This window comes from Ammodytes marinus, assembly GCF_949987685.1.
Source record: "Ammodytes marinus genome assembly, chromosome: 5".
In the NCBI taxonomy this organism is placed as follows: domain Eukaryota; kingdom Metazoa; phylum Chordata; class Actinopteri; order Uranoscopiformes; family Ammodytidae; genus Ammodytes; species Ammodytes marinus.
In genome coordinates this window covers 35,403,333-35,422,784 of record NC_137234.1, presented here as the reverse complement: position 1 = coordinate 35,422,784, position 19,452 = coordinate 35,403,333, and the positions used below count along the sequence as shown (strand labels likewise).

Sequence of the window (19,452 nt, the reverse complement as noted above, 5' to 3'; positions counted from 1 at the left end):
CCGGCGAAGGCGACAAACCCCTTCTGGAGGCCGACGGCGAAGACGAAGGCACCCTGCTGGAGGCAGGCAGCGTCGACGACCCACAGGTAGCCGGCATCGGCGAAGGCCCACAGGTAGCCGGCATCGACGAGGACGGACCCCCGCAGGACACCGCCGAAGGCGAAGGCAGGCCCCCGGAGGAAGGCAGGGCAGAGGGCGGTCCCCCTCAGGCAGGAGCGACGGGCGGACCCCCTTGGGCAGGAACAGGGGGCAAGACCCCTCGAGCAGGGGGCGAGACCCCGGAGGAAGGCAGGGCAGAGGGCGGTCCCCCTCAGGCAGGAGCGACGGGCGGACCCCCTTGGGCAGGAACAGGGGGCAAGACCCCTCGAGCAGGGGGCGAGACCCCTCAGGCAGGAACAGGGGGCTGGGCCCCTCGGGCAGGAACAGGGGGCTGGGCCCCTCGGGCAGGAACAGGGGGCTGGGCCCCTCGGGCGGCAACAGGGGGCTGGACCCCTCAAGCAGGAACGGAGGAGGAGACGAAGGCCGGTCCCCCTCGGGCAGGAGCAGGGGGCGGTCCCCCTCAGGAAGGCGAAGCGGCCGGTGCCCCTCTGGAAGGCGAAGAAAGCAGACCTACCCTGGCAGGCCTGGAGGGCGGGTTCCCTCACGAAAACGTGGAGTGGGCTCAGGAACTGGACAGTGTTCTTGTGGTTGCTTGAGTTCCTTCAGGAGCTGGCAGCTAGCATGCTGGGGCTGGCAGCTAGCATGCTGGGGCTGGCAGCTAGCATGCTGGGGCTGGCAGCTAGCATGCTCGGGTTGGTAGCTAGCATGCAGGGGTTGGTAGCTAGCATGCAGGGGTTGGTAGCTAGCATGCAGGGGTTGGTAGCTAGCATGCAGGGGTTGGTAGCTGTTGCAAGTTGCAAGTCTCTTTACATTTTGTCAAGTCAAGTCTCAAGTCATCAAATTCATGACTCGAGTCTGACTCGAGTCCAAGTCATGTGACTCGAGTCCACACCTCTGCTCATTAGCATATGGACTCAGAAATGTGGAAATAAATAAATGTGGAAATGTATAAATGCATAAATAAATAAATGTGTAAATAAATGCGTGTATAAATAAATAAATGTGGAAATAGATACATGTGGAAATAAATGCGTGTATAAATAAATAAATGTGGAAATAAATAAATCTAGAAATAAATAAATTACATTTAATTATTTATTTATGTATTTATTTATTCCTTCTTTTATTTATTTATTCATGTATTTAATTATTTATTTATTTATTCCAGTATTTATTCATTAATTTATTAATTTATTTATTTATACTTATGGCAGGTAATGTCCTCCATAGGGAATGAGTGATAGATCCAGAGGATTGTTTAATCCCATTCAAATAATCCAAGAAAAAAAATATATCCTTACACTTTGCATACAATTATCAGAGACACTCATTGACTTGGCTTTCACAAATAGACCAGAAAGAATAAAGAAATCTTACAATATGGTCACAGGGCTATCCGACCACAATATGATTCTGATCGTAAAAAAACTCTCTAAAAATAGATAAAATCTAGTAACCTACCCAAAGTTAGATCAGTTTAAAATCCCGAAAAATCAATTACCTAGTCTGGAAAATGCAATTAAACAAATCAACTGGAATGAACAGCTTGCACATGAAAGTGTTGATGATAATTGTACTTCTTTCATGGTGAAACTTGAAACAACTATACACAGTTTTACGAGGAAAATGAAATGTAAACCAGGCAAAAGAAACCATCTACCTTGGATACACTATACGGTCACTAATGAAACAGAGGGATCATGCCCTTAAAGTGGCTCTCAAAAATAAACTGGCGCATGAAAGGCGGTTTTATACCACACTAATGGCGCTTTTCCACCGCATGGTATCAGCTCGACTCGACTCAACTCGCATTTTTGGCTTTTCCACCGCAATTTCATGGTACCTGGTACCACGTAGCGGCTGCTTTTTTGGTATCGCCTCGCTCTAGGTTCCAAGCGAGCTGAGCCGATGCTAAAAGGTGACGTCGGCAGACGGCCGGCCACTGATTGGCCAGAGACTATTGTCTGGCCAATCAGTGGCCAGAGACTACCGGCTTCATTCTGTTGTTTATTCTCCCCAACTCTCCGGGACTTTTGAGTGTATTTACGCCGCGTGCAGCCTTCTCTGGCTCTCTTTCATTTGATTTGCATCACAGATCTGAATTTATTTTCCATATATTCGCTAAGCTCACCCAGTGTTGGTTGTTGGGGAAGTTACTTATCATACGAGAGGAGACATGTAGGGCAGCTAGCAGCTAGGCTAATAGTAGCCAGCTGGGACAGACATGATAGCGAGCGATTACATTACAAGCCTCGGACTGAACCGATTACCTCAATAAAATATTCAGGCTGAGACACGGCTTGCATTTGAAAACACGTATCCTGAAACAAGCACTAAACAGTCAACTTTATCATGCCCGTGTTTACGTGCATATGTACGTGACGCATCCCTACAGCTGACTGTGTGGCAGAGTCACACATCGGGACAACAACCATCCCTTTTAATGGCCCGTAGCAATATTCTTCTACTTCTTTTAGCAAACAGATACAAGGGGGGTATTTCTTAAACATTTTTCATCCGTGTTTTTGGCGGTTGGTTCAGTTAATAGTGCAACAACTGCTCGCAATTTCTGCTCTGCTACTTTGCTCCGGAGTAGGCTTTCAGCCCCTTACGACGACCCCGCCCACGTTCAGCAGGTACTATTTGCGGTGGAAAACGACCCGTGCTGCTACCAAACCAAGTTGAGTCGAGTCGAGTTGAGTCGAGTCGAGCTACATTTGCGGTGGAAAAGCGCCATAAGAAACAAGGTTTTAAAAGAACTCAGGCAGGCAAAGGCAACATTTTCCAAAAATGCTACCAAAGAAATCTGGCAGAATTTTAAAAAATTAACAGGGAAATCAAATGCCATCAGTAAACCAATAGAACTAAACATAGGGGGAAATGTAACAAAGGATTCAAGTCAAGTGGCTGCAGCATTTAATTCTTATTTTATAAATTCAACAACAACTCTGTCTCAGAATTGTTCTGGATCAAATTACTCTGTCACCCCTCTAGATGCAGATGCTCCCATTCAGAGTTTTAGAGGAGTTATATCCTCTCTTAATGGCTCAAGGGCAAAGGATGTATATGGGATGGACACAGTATTTATTAAAGCTCATAAGGAGGCACTCATCCCTTCCATCTGTCACACTGTCATTAGCAACTACAGACCCATAAGCATTCTTCCAGCCGTATCAAAAATTGCTGATTTCTGAACAGATCACAGTGCATTTAAATACAGGTTCCTTCCCATTACAAACATTGTGAAATAACAACACAGCGCGTCAACCAGGTCATCCGGGAGTCAAACCACACGGAGCTTGGAAGTGGCTCCTACAAATAGGTTTAGAGAAATCTTGCTTTCAGAACTCAGTGCCTACCCACTCACTGACCTCACCGCACATCACTGGGTGTTACGGTATCCACGGTCTAGGGACTTTTTCTAGGGGTTTGCTAAGAGCTAAGAGACTATATGAGCCCTATCAACTTCAATATCCTGGCACCAGGGCTAAGTCAGAGAGGACTTTGCAAATGAACTGGTTGCCTATAGCTTGAGCATAGTTATTGTGATATTAATATTATAAAAAACTATCACCTCAATTCCATATTTCCTACCAAAATAAAGACCATCTATGAAGTCACCAGCAGAGGTCCCAGTTAGGTGGCCAGTTAGTTTTGGACCGGATCCTCCCCACAGAGATTGTAGAAAGTCCTGACTGATCTGTCGGAGATAAATGACCAGCAGTCCGTCGATCCTAGTGTCGTTCAATGAGATTTCACCTCATTTCTGAATACATTTAAAAAACACATTATCACATCGTCATAGAAAAGAAGAAAAGCAGGTTTAATTAAATGTTTCATTGTTCACCTTTTACACTTCTTTGTCTCTAATACATGCCTCTTACAAAACAACCTACATATAGTTCCCTCACACACCCCCAAAAAAGCAACTGAGATGGCACTGAAACCTCTTTAATAACTGCAGTACATGAACTGAATACTTAAGTGGACATCCATTGGTATCAGTTTTGCCTGCACTGTTTGGACTGAAGTTTAAAGATGGCTGTGTGCTCCAGTGTTTTTTTTTCTTGAAAAGTGTGCCTTTGTGTCAGGGATGGAAAAAGAGCCTTCAACGTACTTACAACATACAACATGTCATCTGGAATTTACACATCCATAACAATAATCATACAAGGATCATGAATCGGAGGCAGAATTATACAAGATAGTAATATTTATAACAATTATTGATATTGTCTAAAAACTACACTTGTGTTCTCATCTTTTCTCCTCCTTATTCTTCTTCTTCAATAAGGAACCACACTGTATATTTATATTTATAAACTTGTTCTTAAGTCTTTTTTTCGTTCTATTTTTTTTTTGACTCAATAAGTAACTTAAATATTTACAATGATTAATTTACAACCATTTGGCCCAGCCCACTGAAGATTAAATGTTCCTTTTTTTAGCTTTAGTCTCAAATAAAAAGCACAGAGAGAGAGGGAGGAGGGAGGAATTGTCCCCTATACAATGTACCTGTGCCCAGACAGGGTCCATAGACCTCCAGTATCCAGGGCTACATTCCCATGCTACATGTGAGTGGAAGGCTCAATCCAAAACCTGCACACTTCAGAGGGCTTGACAATTCATCCATGCCACAAGGGTTCCTCAAGCGGACTTTCTGCAGACTTTCCACTGAGTCCACTGAGGGGGCAGACTTTTCCAGACATCATACATTTCATTGACCAAATGCATTGCAGTTAGGACGTGACGTTATAGTTTTTAAAAAATGAAAAAATAGATAATGGATTATTTTTCTAATGTGAAAAAACTATCACCTATTTAAAAAAAAAAAAAAAGGTACTTAAAGGCCTACTTCACCAGTTTGAATATGAAGGTGTATTGAATTCTGAGATCCTATGTAGTATAAATGTGCGAAAAAAATTGAAATCGGTTCATCCTAGCCTGAGAAAAGGCAGAAAGAGTGTTTTTTTTAACCCTATATTTCTCTTTCTCTTGACATCACAGAAAGGGTTAAAAAAAAAATCTTTCTGCCTTTTCTCAGGCTAGGATGAACCGATTTTAATTTTTTTTGCACATTTATACTACATAGGATCTCAGAATTCAATACACCTTCATATTCAAACTGGTGAAGTAGGCCTTTAAATAAGTAGGGTCAGAATATTAATCCAAATATTCGTAAAGAACTATGTAGATGTGGAGGCTGTAGAGCTCATCAAAAGCGGTGGTGGGGAAAAAAGCTGCCCAGTGTAATACCCAATTGATGTAATCAGTCATAGCCCTGTTTGACAGACATGTTTTGTTGTTTTTTAGAATGATAGCCTGCTTTATGTTCAATAGAAATATGAGTGTGAGTAGGACTATCATTTTGTTAACCTATCTTTCATGGGATTAACATATTTATTATTAGCAGACGCTCAAATGAATTTGTTTGCGCGAGGAGGAGTATGACCACCTTTTTACAGGTGTAAGGCTTCTGCTGTGGGCTTTATGTGTAGTATTGCAGTGATCACAGAGTGCATGTTTCTTTCCACTGCAACAAGTGAAAGACCCAGGTCTGTCTGTCTTGTCTTGCTCTGAAAGCCTTGATGTGATGACGTTAAACACATCACAGTATGTATGTTTGAAGTCAAGAGGGTGCAGGTTTGGATTCAGCCTAAGGGATGGAAAGCCTTCAACAGGGTCTCCAAGCTCTTACTGGAGCTGGGTGTATAGGCTTGCTCCATGGGGCTCTTTCCTAGCCACTTAGTTAGAGGGAGGATCTATTGTTCCAGGGACATCTCACTAGTCTTGCCCCCCCCCCTCCCTTCGCCACCTTTACATGACCAGGAGCTGTCCCACCACCATCCTGAAGTGCTGCGTGCACCCTGCCAGCTCCCTCACTCTCTCGGTCATGTCCCGGGCGGCGCCGGGCGCCGGGTACTGCAGCGCGGCCGTCTTTGTGCTGATGACAATGTCCTTGAGTTTTTCGCAGAGCGTATTGCTGCTCTGGGCCACCCTGCTCCTGACCTCTGGAGCCTTGGCCTGGCGTGACAGGGTGTCTCCTATGAAGACCAGCTTGTGTGCGCTAAGGATGACAAACTTGCTGTGCGCCACGAAGATCTTGGGCGGCTGGTTGGAGCTGACGGCGGTGAAGAAGGCGTCGATGGCGTTGGTGACGGTGGTGACGTTCTGCTCACACTGCTCCTGGTAGAAGAGCAGCAGCTGGCGGTCTCCGTGGCACAGCACAGACGGCGAGGAGGTGGAGGAGGGGCCTCCACAGCTGTTCTGGGCCAGCTGGTTGGCCAGAGGGTGGTGAGGGGGCGGGACCCAGCCCGTCATGTCATTGTTGATTGGCCGGCTGACTTCCTGCTCCAGTCGCTCAAACTGTTTGATCTGGAAGAGAAAAGGAGGGAGGAGACGGTTAAAACTAAAACGTTATCATAGTAGTAACAGTAGTTGTAGTGTAGTAACAATTTTTATTTTTTGAAAAATCATTGGCAACAATATTGATAAATTATTAAATATTAGTAAAGGTGGAGTCAACGATTCTGGAGAACGCTTACGGCCTCCACACACATCCTGCGTATACCTCTGAAGCGCGTCGCCTTACCTTACTGCTGCCTCTCTCGCACTTTTTTAGGACACACATACAGCGTCTCAACTGCTGCTGCTGCTGCAGCGCTGCTTCTAAAAGCACTGTCTTTCTACATAGAGTTTTCATAGATAATTCCCATTAAAAGTTCTTTCATGTAATTTATGATGCATATGATTTATATTGAGTCTAATATTGAGTCTGGACAGTAATCCGTGCGCCCCATTGCTTTTTTTTTTTTGCCACATTTTCGCTTGTTGGAAGTTTTATTTTGAAAGGGACACACCAGGAAATGGTGAAACTACAGCAAAAGATGCCGGTATGAAGTCAATCTGACTCTCAGTAGAGTATTTCTCTATCAGTTAAAGCAGAGAGACCCGAGAGAGACACGCAGCTCAGAAAAAAATAGGCGTGCCTCCTGAGGTAAAGAGGAGCGTCGCTGCAGACGTGCCTCCGACGGGCATCAGTAGTGCGTCTGAGGTTGGATGTGTGGCCGCTCTAGGTTGATTACACGGTCGGTGAAAAAAAGTCAGACGCAGACACGCAGTAGCCGCGCAGTAGAGGTAGGACGTGTGTGGAGGCCGTTAGGCTCTCTAACCAGGCATGTTGCTAACCCTTAAAGGTCACATATTATGCTAAATGCACTTTTTAAATGTGTTCTAACATATCCATGGGTCCACGGTGTGCCTAGAGACTGCCAAAATATTTAAAAAAATAACAATCTCTCCTTTTCTCACTCTCCCCCTTTCTGAAACCCCCACCCCTCCCCCCAATATACTCCAGTCAGAATTCTCCTCGTTTCTGACCTCAAAAACTGGAAAGCCAGAAGCTTCCACTATTTCTTATTGGTCCACGGCCCTGACAGACAGAGGGCGAGGCGTATCTGGCTTCGCTTCCGGACAGGGGGCGGGGGGAGCTCAAAGATTGTATATTTACGAGGGGAGCTGCAGCTCTTTTTAAAAAATAGGCCATTGTGAGATTAGCTGAACATCAGCATAGTACAATAAATTATCTGAAAGTTTTTTTCAGCAAACAATTAAAGAAAAACGTATTAGGGACCACTAAGACCATATAATATGGTGTATAATAGAACCGAAAAGTGTATAATATGGGAGCTTTAACCTTAATCCATAGCAGTTTACAGAGCCTAGGCTGGGATATTTTCAGTGCACACACAGGACAGTTTTTTTTTGACAAAAAGGTATTTTAACTACAAGCAAAACCAAATAGCCAAACTTTCACTGGTTACAGTAGCTCCAGGGTTTGCTGATTTCTCATTGTTATATAAATGTAAATGGAATAGGCTTAACACAACACACACACACACACACACACACACACACACACACACACACACACACACACACACACACACACACACACACACACACACACACACACACACACACACACACACACACACACACACACACACACACACACACACACACACACACACACACACACACAGTACCTGTTGCTGTTCTAGTTGTGTCTTGTGTCTGCTGATGTTGCCTTTCTCCAGCAGCTGTTTTTGGTTCTTCTCAAACTCCTCCTTCCCCTGACATATCAACACAGAGACACACAGTTGTTACACCACTTGCACTCACATTACATTCATTTACTTAGTCACATTTATCTATTCACTTTTTCATAAATCCTCACAGTCAGCAGCACAGCAGAAGTCTATGTGGACAAAACACACTTTACTTTGCTTTTAAAAAACATGCATTCAAATCACATATTTCAAAACTCTGTTTTTACGCAAAATCCTTCCACTTTTCATTACAATTAAAACATAACACAACAGAGATAAAAATGAATGAGATAAAAATGAATGAACAAGTGTAGCTGTTGGCAGACAAATGATGTGAGATGAACTACTGGGCTTAGCTGTGTGTCGATAAAGAGACCTGTGTCATCAGTTTTGGTAAATTGAACAAATTTTATATTGATAGTGTGAAACTGTAAAAGTTTATGGAGCAGTACCAAGTACTATACAGCCTGTTTCACTCTAGTGGTGAGAAACAGGAACTGCAACATTACTGATGGAATTTACAGTATATTCTCATATACACATTTCATTCTCTCTCTCTCTCTCTCTCTCTCTCTCTCTCTCTCTCTCTCTCTCTCTCTCTCTCTCTCTCTCTCTCTCGCTCACACACACACACAAACACACACATTGTATTTGACTTGTATTGAGACAGTGAATGGTCCACACAACTCAACATGAAGCGTGTAAATGTGTGTGTACCTGTAAATGTACGTAGTCGTAGTCCTCCATCCAGCCTTCCTCTGTGGTCTCATACGGCCGGTCCACACCTTCCTCTTCCTCTGCAGCTGTAAATTTTGGTGGAGAGGGGAGAGGCCGTGACTGGATGTGCACCCTCTCCCCTCCCTGGTAGCTGCCACTTCCTGACCCTGTTATGTGACCGCTCATCTCCCCGGGGATTGGAGGAAGTGGCAGCTGCTGCTGCTGTTGCCGGTTGGTCCGTTTGAAGAGCAGCGAGGCGTTGCCATGGAGAAAGGAGGCCAGCTGCTTGGCGTCGTCTGGTATTCCCCGCGCCGTCATGATCAGTCGGTCTAAGTCGTCTCCTCCTGGTGGGGGAGCTGTGAGCACTGTGTGTGACCAGAAGACTGCATCTAAACTCTGACTGTGTCCAATCAAACTCTGGAACACCTCCTCCATCTTCCCCACCTGCCTGCCCAGTTTGGTCTGCAGAGAGCGGTCTGTGGCCTGGGCTGCGTTGGCCACAGCGCCGCGCGCAAACTCCAGAAAGTCTCTGACGTTAGCACGCACCCTGTCAGCAGCCTGGTGGATGGCTGGGAGGTTCCCCTCCAGGTGAGCAGGGCTCCTCCACTCACCTGTGATGAATGACATCATCAGGGACACACTGGACTCCACAGCCTGCTGCAGGCGAGAGAGACGCTCCATAGCCTGCTCCAGCTCCAAGATGAGGGGTTTCCCTGGGACAGGAGTGTCGCGGACAGGGACCATGTCTAAGGAGGAAGCAGAGTGGTTGCTCCGTGTGCTTCCTGTGCTGGAGGCAGACAGTCTCTTGAAGGACATGGCCAGCTCCTCACTGGTGGACTGGGCATCACGCACAACCTGGAACACACAGAGCACCACGCAAATCATGTAGAGGCTATCGGGATTAAGGCAGGATACACACAAGCTAAGCTAGCAGTGTTCATTCCATCAATAAAAACATAATACTACACTTTGATGTAGGGCTTTGACCCCGAATTTCGGTATTCGAATATAATAGATAAATATAAAAAAATAAATCAATATTCGAACGAATATTAGACAGCCCAAACTATTCAAACCTGTTATGGGCATTATTTTTTGTAAATGTTTTTGCTTGAACGTTGCCATCACAACTGATAATGCGACCAACTATGTCAATGCTGTAGAGACTAAAGAGAAATAGATATACTGTAAATACGTATTTATTTATTTATATCTATGGTAGAGAGGTACTTGAGGATCACGGATATCCCGTGCATGAGCCGCTCACACAATTAACCTGGCCGGTGAATTGAGAGCAGAAGTGCTGGCCGGTGAATTGAGAGCAGGGGCTAATAGGGCCGTCCTTTACTGTCCCCGTGATCTTGCTACGCACTGAGACCAACATCACTGGGACCAAACTGACAGAATCACTCCGCTCACTTACGTTACGAGCTTCACCTGTGTGTGTGTGTGTTTGTAACTGGTTGGCTGTGAGCGAGTCTCTTTGTGAGGGCAAATAGACACAAACAGTGTGTGAAGTCACGTTACTGTACACATAAATAAAGTGTGGATACACGCTCATACTTCAGGATAATAATAGCGCCCGCGATCCGGTCGCAGGCTAGCTTAGCCTAGCCTATAGCTTTTCCAATTCATTGAATAATTTCCCCTGTGTAGAAATACAGTCATACACTCTTAACAAAATTAAGTGTGGGGGTTTGGATTGAGCCGCAGACCTTGTAACCATCTAGATTATACGCCGTTCCTTTTATTTGACGATTTTTACGGGACATCAGGCCGCCGTGGTTAATGTTAACCATATCTACTGCAGTCTGTCACAAATTATTATGCAAATTGGAATTAAGTGTCATTAAATTTTTTGTATTTAATTTAAACTCATGGATGTTATTGTGTCTCAGGGCGCTTTGGATCATTGAAATCAATCTCAGACACCTGTGATATTCAGTTTGCTAAGTAAGCCCAATCAAAGGAAATCTACTTAACAAGGACGTTCCACATGATTAAGCAGGCCACAGGTATCAAGCAATATGGGAAAGAAAAAGGATCTCTCTGCTGCCTAAAAGCGTCAAATAGTGCAATACCTTGGACAAGGTATGAAAACATTAGATATTTCACGAAAACTTAAGTGTGATCATCGTACTGTGAAGAGATTTGTGGCTGATTCAGAGCACAGACGGGTTCGTTTGGATAAAGGTAATATGAGGAAGGTTTCTGCCAGACAAATTCATCGGAATAGGAGAGCAGCTGCTAAAATGCCATCACAAAGCAGCAGACAGGTATTTGAAGCTTCTGGTGCCTCTGGAGTCCCGCAAACCTCAAGGTGTAGGATCCAGAAGTTTGCAGTTGTGCATAAACCTATTATTCGGCCACCCCTAAACAATGATCACAAGCTGAAACAGTTGCAGTGGGCTCAGGAATACATGAAGACTCATCTTCAAACTTGTTTATTGATGAGTGCTGTGCAACCCTGGATGGTCCAGATGGATGGAGTAGTGGATGGTTGGTGAATGGCCACCATGTCCCAACAAGGCTGCGACGTCAGCAAAGAGGTGGCGGAGTCATGTTTTGGGCCGGAATCATGGGGAGAGAACTGGTTGGCACCTTCAGAGTCCCTGACGGTGTGAAAATTACCTCGGCAAAGTATGTAGAGTTTCTGACTCACCACTTTCTTCTGTGGTACAACAAGAAGGACAGTGCCTTCCATAGTAAAATCATCTTCATGCATGACAATGCACCATCTCATGCTGCAAAGAATACCTCTGTGTCACTGGCTGCTTTGGGCATAAAAGGAGAGAAACTCATGGTGTGGCCCCCATCTTCCCCTGACCTCAACCCTATTGAGAACCTTTGGAGCATCCTCAGGCAAAACATCTATGAGGTTGGGAGGCAGTTCACATCAAAACAGCAGCTATGGGAGGCTAGTCTGGCATCCTGCAAAGATATTCAAGCAGAAATTCTCCAAGAACTCACAAGTTCAATGGATGCAAGAATTGTGAAGGTGATATCAAAGAAGGGGTCCTACATGTAACTTTGCCTGTTAAGATGTTTTTGATTGAAATAGCTTTTGATATGACTAAATATGACCTCCTAATGCTGCAAATTCAACAAATGCCAATTTTTAGGGTTTACAACCTATACAATGTTTTGAAACTCTGTTGTGCATAATGATTTGGAACAGTGCATTTTGAGTTTTTTATTTTTGAAAAAAATACTTTTATTATTGGGAGGTTTGTTCAATAAAATTCAAAATATACTCTTAACGGTTGATGACTTGAAAATTATACTGATTGTGATTTGCATCGACTATTTAGGAAAATCTGGGAAAATCTAATTTGCCTTATAATTTGGAATGCAGTGTAGTACGGGCAGGTATAGTGGATGGTGAGTTTAAAGTCAAAGCAACATATTTCCCCATAGTATGGCACTGTCCTGTACCTGTGGTGGCACGTCGTACACACTCTCCCCCCCCTTGTCCTCTCGTTCCCGGGGGAAGTCGTAGACGTCGTGAGGGGCGGGGTGAGCTCCGGTCCTTAGGCTGGCTGGGATGTCGTAGATGTCCTGGGGGTGGCTGACTCCGCCCCTGTCTCCATGGTAACACTTGTCAGTCAGGATGGGAGGCGGGACATCGTACACGTCCTCTGGGATTGGTGGCTCGTTGTCGTCCTCCTGGTTGAGGTGGTTGTGCAGGTAGGACCCAGGAGGGGGGTCGGGCACCGGGGGCTTGATCTTGGGATAGTGTGGCGGCACGTCGTAGGTCTCCTCTCTCATTGGCTGAGTGTCAGGCACATCTTTACTAACAGATGGGGGGAAGTCATACACCTAGACAGACGGAGGGAGAGAGGGAGAATGCGGTCAAACATACAGCACCCCTACTTTCTGCTATTCAGTATGGTAGAAAAAGGATTTAGGATGTCCCAATTCTTGTTGTCAGATTTAGCATGCTTAAAAATACCCGTCTACTACATTTTTAGAATGGAAATCAGCATGCTATTTAGGCGATTCTGACCCAGAATCCAATGCGAACTGGAAGTGACATCACATCGACGGAGCCTCCGTATGAAAACAACCGGGGATGCGACAGACATATAATCAAGAGGTTATATGGAAATAAATTAGTAAAAGAATGTCCCAATTGTATGCCTGGCCTGCTGCATGCTAACTAGATTGTGACTAACTGTCCTCTCTCAAAGACCAGCACATTTCAGGTCCCCATTAGTCCCGATAGCTGTGCTACTATTTACACCTTGAATAGTCTTAAACAGTAAACACACAATTGAAAGGTGGAGTCAGCGATTCTGGAGAAGGCATGTTGTCAAAATAAATTTTTAGCGAAATCAGTGAATATTTCCTCATGATCAGAATCTGTCTGTGCTGTGTTTGACCCGAATTGAGTCTAGGGTGTGTTAATACACAGCCTAAGCTCTGTAAACTGGCATGTTGCTAGCTTTGTTTACAAACCCTTTGTTGACGTACTAGTTTACAGAGCCTAGGGTGTGTAATTACACCAGATTATTTTTCAGAGCACAGTACACACAATACGGACAGGTAGCAGATTGTGAGGAGATACTTTAAATCAGTGGTTCTCAAACTTTTTTGGTAATTCCCCACTTTGGAGATGGGGATATTTTCGAGCCCCACCGTTCCCCGATTGCGCCAACAAAATAGTAACTAAATAGGTCAGGCTTAAAAGTTTAAAATGTATTGAAATACAATCAAGGAATACAATTCAAAAATAGAGAAAATATGAGCATTTGTCTCATTACTTTGCAATCTGAGCCCAAAAAATTGTCAAAAACAATGAGCAAGTCAGTATGTGAGTCTTAGGCCTGCATTGGTGGCTGCAATATTTTGAAAATAGGGCTGAAGGCTCAATAGTGCATCTCAAGTAGGGATGGAGATCGCTACTTTTTATTGATATCGATACCATTATCGAGTCTCCTTAACAATTTGAATCCTTATCGATACCACTATCGATACTTTTCTATTATTTTGTTGAAAGAGAACTGGTATCAGGGTTCAACATAACTTTTTTTTCCTACTGGCCCATAGGGTTTGAAGGTAAGACAGTTGATGGTAGGACTACAACACTTTTATATGCAGTATATGAAGAAAAGAGCCGAATCTCCACTCTGAACTCAAAGACGCGCTACAACACCTTGCCTCATTGTGAGCCCAGCTGTATGATCAGTGTTGTGTGTGTGTGTTTGTGTGTGTGATCAGCTCCTATCTCCTCACAAAGTGCGGAGAACAATCGTGCTTTCATTGGGGTTTTGATGAAATTGAGCACACTCACAACCTCTGTCAAAACTTTGTTTAGTTCGGAAATGAGCTGCCTTAACGCTAGCGGTGCTTTCCAGTGAAGACTTTCCCAGTCCATTGCGCATCTGGCGCCACACTGTTTATTAGTGATTGCGCCTGGCCCGCGCACTGAGCCGAAGATTTAGGCTTCTGTTCTATCCATGTTATTATGGTTTTTATGTATTAATTGAAGAAGGGGGCTCTCCTCCACTCCTCCAACTCACGCTGGGAAACGGTAAAAAAAAAACATTAAAATATTTCTAAAAACCTGTCATTTATTTATTTTTTTGTTTATTTGATTCAATTTATTTCAGACATATCAAAAAAGAAAAATGAAAAGCATGAAAATACAATAAAAAAAAATATGTTCATGTCTCTATTCCCCACCGTTGGGGCGCGCCCCACACTTTGAGAACCACTGCTTTAAGTTAAGTCAAGTTATCCTTATTAGGGCCCGACCGATTTATCGGCCGGCCGATTATCACATATTTCGTAATTATCGGCATCGGACGTTTTTATGCCGATTTTTTTTTTTTTTTTCAAGCAATAATGTCTGAAATGTATTGCTGCCATGGATGTAGCCTTAATGAATAGCATTAATGCTATACCCTATTTACAGCAGCAGCAGGTGTGTTGTAATATATTGGATTAATTTACACTTGACAGTTCCCCCTGCAACCAATAGCAGAGGCATTGGTCATCGCTTGACTGTTATTAATAATAATAATAATAATAATAATAATAATAATAATAATAATAATAATTGATAGAATTTAGATGCCGCTTTTTTGGAGGTCATTCAAAGAAAATTTACATCATAGAGAATCATACATGTAGAAAAAGAAAACAAAATACAGAAAAAATTTAAATAAGGTTTGAAGTGGAGTCAGGTGTCATGCTTCCTTAAAGATGTGAGTTTTGAGCATAGATAGTAAATAATATGGATGTAGCATCCGGGCTGACCTCAGTTATTCACACGGCATCCAATAATCCTGGTTTGTGCGCGTCGCCATTTTGTGAGATTTTTACTCCGCCTCACGTTGGGGAGAGGGAGATAGTTGACGTATACCTCCGAGGCAAAGTGAGGGACAACGGGCGGAGAGCTGTCACTCAAGAGATCGCGCCAATACATTTAAACTTCCAAAAGAATAAAAACTAGCGAGGTCCTAAAAAAATTCACCTCCCTCAGTGTTGTCATGGAGATATGACCTAAACATTACAGACTAGAATGTTTTTTTAATCCAGGCCTGAAATAGGTTTAATAATGCTGTGAAAACGGCATGTTTAACATTGGAGTCAATGAGAAATGGCTGTCTTCTGCATCCAGCCCCCAGTGGCACTTCCGGGTTACTACAGTTGTGGTCACTTCCTTATTGGATGCTGGTAAAAATCGCTGAGGTTGGGGCTTGGTTTTGAGTTGACTTTTGAATGAGTTTATTGCGTCTGAGATGCTGATGTTTGGGGGGAGGGAGTTCCAGAGGGTTGGGTGCAGTAAGATAAAATGCATAATGTCAAAATTTAGACATATTTGTTACACTTAATTTTTTTTAGACAATGCGTATTGCAACAAAGAAAACGTTCCTGTACAAATTTTCAACAGTAAAAGGTATATATATTAGGGCTGTCAAATTAACGCGTTAATTTTGATTAATTAATCACAGAAAAATTAACGCGATTAAAAAAATTAACGCAGATTAATCGCACTTCTATAGAGCCCTTTGACCCAGTGCAAAAGGGGTGAGACGATAGCGGAGCTGCACCTGTAGCTTGCGCACGGGATTAAAGAGTAAAGAAAGACGCATAGAGAGGGCTCTATGAATGTGTTATGGGCTGCTCCGGGCAAATAAGCATGAAGGTATAGGAATACGTCTTATGTTATTCTGTCAATATTTTTGGCTATGAGTAGGACGATGTTGAATGAGTCGGTATAGGCTATGCGCACCTGTGTGGCAGTGCAGCGCTGTGGGAGATTGACAGTCGTCATTTAGCCTGCTTGTTTTTTTGTGTTTTTTCTTCCGGCGCTAGTAGTTCCCAAATTTATTTCATGTAGAAACCTGACTGAGGGGAGGAGACAGAAGTTACGAGAGACGGAGAGAGAGAGAGAGAGAGAGAGAGACAGAGAGAGAGAGAGAGAGAAACGAAATGTAGCCTATACAGTTGTTTTTTAACAGGCATACAAGTGTCATATAACCTATATCCTATGTCTATCTTCCATGATTGGCTGAGCGTTGCCCCGGGGGTTCTCTCCCTCTGTCTACCAAGCACCCTCCATGCTACTCGACTGACTCCGAGTTCTGTGCGGAATCAGCTGTCCTAGGAACGGATGCTCCCCGCCTGCTATTGCCTCACATCAGCACTGATTCACCGTCCATCAGGATAGTACTCTTTCTACTCGCTTGCTTGTTCAATCTTTAAATTCATTTTTGCTTTGCTCACTGGTTGCCTGTCTGTCCTCTTCCAGTTTTCCCTGGTCGTGACAAGACGGTGTGGATCTGGTCCCCCCTCCGGTAACATCTGAGAATGGACCATCAACGCGAAAGATGTTGCAGTGGTTAAGGATGCCACCTGGAGACGTGGGATGTAATCCCGGCGATGGAAACCTTAGTTTTACCTGGTGGAGACGAGACGGTGTGGATCCTCTGGCAGCATCTGAAGTCTTCCTGCATCCACACTATTCGCACTTTACTTAGTATTACCATGTAATCACCTGGTCAATGATCAAATTCCTTCGTGATTTTCTCTACTTATGACATCTATTGCAGCATGTCCGTCCTGGGAGAGGGATCCCTTACTCTGTCGACTCTCCCTGAGATTTCTTAAATTTTTTTTATTCCCGGTAAAGGATTTTTACTGGGAGTTTTTTCTCAGCCGAGCTAAGGGTGTAAGGGCAGGGTGTCATATTGTATCATATTGTATCATATATCATATTGTATGAAATGTAAAGCCCACTGAGACAAATGTATTTGTGATTTTGGGCTATTCAAATAAAACTGATTTGATTTGATTTTGATATAAGTATGCGATTAATTTAGATTAATTAATCACAGAGCCTGTAATTAATTAGATCATTATTTTTAATCGCTTGACAGCCTTAATATATATATTTAAGGGTTAAAAAAAGTACATTTTTTCAACATATATTTTGGGGATTTAAAAAAAAAATTTAATCTGCCGATTTAATCGTAATCGTAATTTTTCTCTGAAAATAATCGGCATCGGCACTTCAAAATCAATATCGGCCGGACTAATAAGGATTAGTCCTTATTAGTCAATTTTTAGGAGGCACATTGAAATTTGACACTGTTTTTGAAAAAAAGTGATTTTGACAACGAGCGTTCACCAGAATAAATGACTCCACCTTTAAATGGGCAACTTCTGTAATGAATCGATTATAAAAAAACAAACCGTTTCTTCTGTGTGTTGTTAGCAGCGCCAGTAACTGAAACTATAACTGAAATCAAAAGCCATATATACACTTTATAAATTACAATATAAAGAGTACAACAATCAAAAAGCTAATTTAAATCACAGAAATAAAATGCCTCAGAAACAAGAAAAATTGCATAAATGAAAAAGAACATTCCTAAGAAGAGTGTGTTCCCAGATGCTTGATACAACCATTTGCCTTTCCTTATTTTTAAATTCAGTTTATTCTAGTGTTCTACAATACAAATAAAGTTCACTATGTTATATTTTCTAGATGCTCTAAAGAATGTCCATAATAAACCAAACCAAACGGCTGCCAACATGTTCTCTGTAGCGATACAGTAGACTGTATACCCATACAGTGCGTCTTCTTATTGTCAAGTCATTGTAATAAGGTTGTTATAGGACATATATGTCACATCAAAATACAATAACTCCAAAAAAAAAAAAAATCCAAAGCCGGTACCGTCTGCTGTGTGTGCTTGTCTGTGCTGGGTGGGGTGTCATATATATCTTGACCACAAGAGGGCCCCTTCACCACCATGGGAGGAGTATCATACACCTGAACACAGAGGAAAAAAAGATACCGGTATATAAATAACATGTTAATCGAATATGTTGTTATATGCTTTTTATTTATCTTATTTGTGAACTCATATGAATTATCATTTTTCTGTTCTTTTCTTTTTTAATGATTTAGTTTCACACTGTAAACTCATACTAGAGATGTGCCCAGTCAGTGATTGTTATACAGGCAAAAAAAAGGTTCAAAATGTTCCATGTAGCACTTTTTAAGACTCTTTAAAGAACATGTAGAATTTCATTTAATACCCGTTTGACAATCCTACTGTAAAACTATTAATACTGCAGATGGATTAAAATAATTCAGCATATAGTCCTTATTGTTCAAGACAAGAAGAAAATATTAAAGATTTCTAAAGTACTTTTTTTTTTTAACTCAACGATTTCTAGGACTTTTCTGTCACAGATTTTGAGCTCTGGAACATGAGCATCATTTGAATAGTTACCCCCAAGAATATTCATTTTATCTAATTAGAAACTTATCTGAAAACACAGTGAAATATGGTCACAGGAAGAACATGTTGTGTTAAAAGTGTCAGAGATTAGAGGAGAATACAAAGACAAGGGAGAGGTAAAGAAACAGTGGGGAAAAAGCATGAGGAAAAAGGAGGTAAAGAGGAAGCATGGGTTTGGTCACATGGCCACTTCTTCACTGTTTTCACTCATTACTCTGTATTGCACGCACGCACGCACACGCGCGCACGCACGCATGCACGCACGCACGCACGCACACAAGCACACACACACACACACAAAGAGAGATGCACAGGGGAGTGAGTACAGAATAAATTGGGATGCAGCTTGATTCGAAAAACAATCTAATCTGGTTTCTTAATCTAACAAACTTTCTCAATTTAATTTCTATAATTTAAAAATTCTATTTAATGTGATATATTGATATCACAAGATTTGTTTTCCATAGTGCACACTGCACAGCACACCTTGATGGGCACAAAAGCATAATCCAACAGTAAAAAGAGGCAAGTTCAGGTAACAAAGGAACAGGTGTTACTGTAACTATGCATGTTGGCTCTTCATTTTTACATGCCTTACAGAGATGACCATTCACCTATTAAAAAGAGGATACTGTAAAGTGATTGCTGAATGTTGTCCTGTTACAGTTTTTGACGAATGCTTTGAAAATGGGTGATTTGACACACTGTTCCTAAAACTACTTATTAGTGACGCAAGTACTCTGCTCATTAACATATTACACTCC

General features: G+C 42.8%; 1 protein-coding gene across 3 annotated transcripts in view; it reads right to left on the bottom strand.

The window, feature by feature from the left end:
- Positions 1-3,844: 3,844 nt before the first annotated feature.
- Positions 3,845-19,452, bottom strand: part of bcar1 (BCAR1 scaffold protein, Cas family member) — a 205,212-nt gene continuing 189,604 nt past the window's right edge. For all 3 annotated transcript variants that reach the window (XM_080028050.1, XM_080028048.1, XM_080028049.1), the window contains exons 4-8: positions 18,118-18,213; positions 12,363-12,746; positions 8,928-9,782; positions 8,148-8,234; positions 3,845-6,474 (exon numbers count right to left, since the gene is read on the bottom strand). In XM_080028050.1, coding sequence (XP_079884176.1) covers positions 5,917-6,474; positions 8,148-8,234; positions 8,928-9,782; positions 12,363-12,746; positions 18,118-18,213 — 1,980 coding nt within the window. In that variant the 3' untranslated portion in view covers positions 3,845-5,916. The remainder of the gene's footprint in view (positions 6,475-8,147; positions 8,235-8,927; positions 9,783-12,362; positions 12,747-18,117; positions 18,214-19,452) is intronic.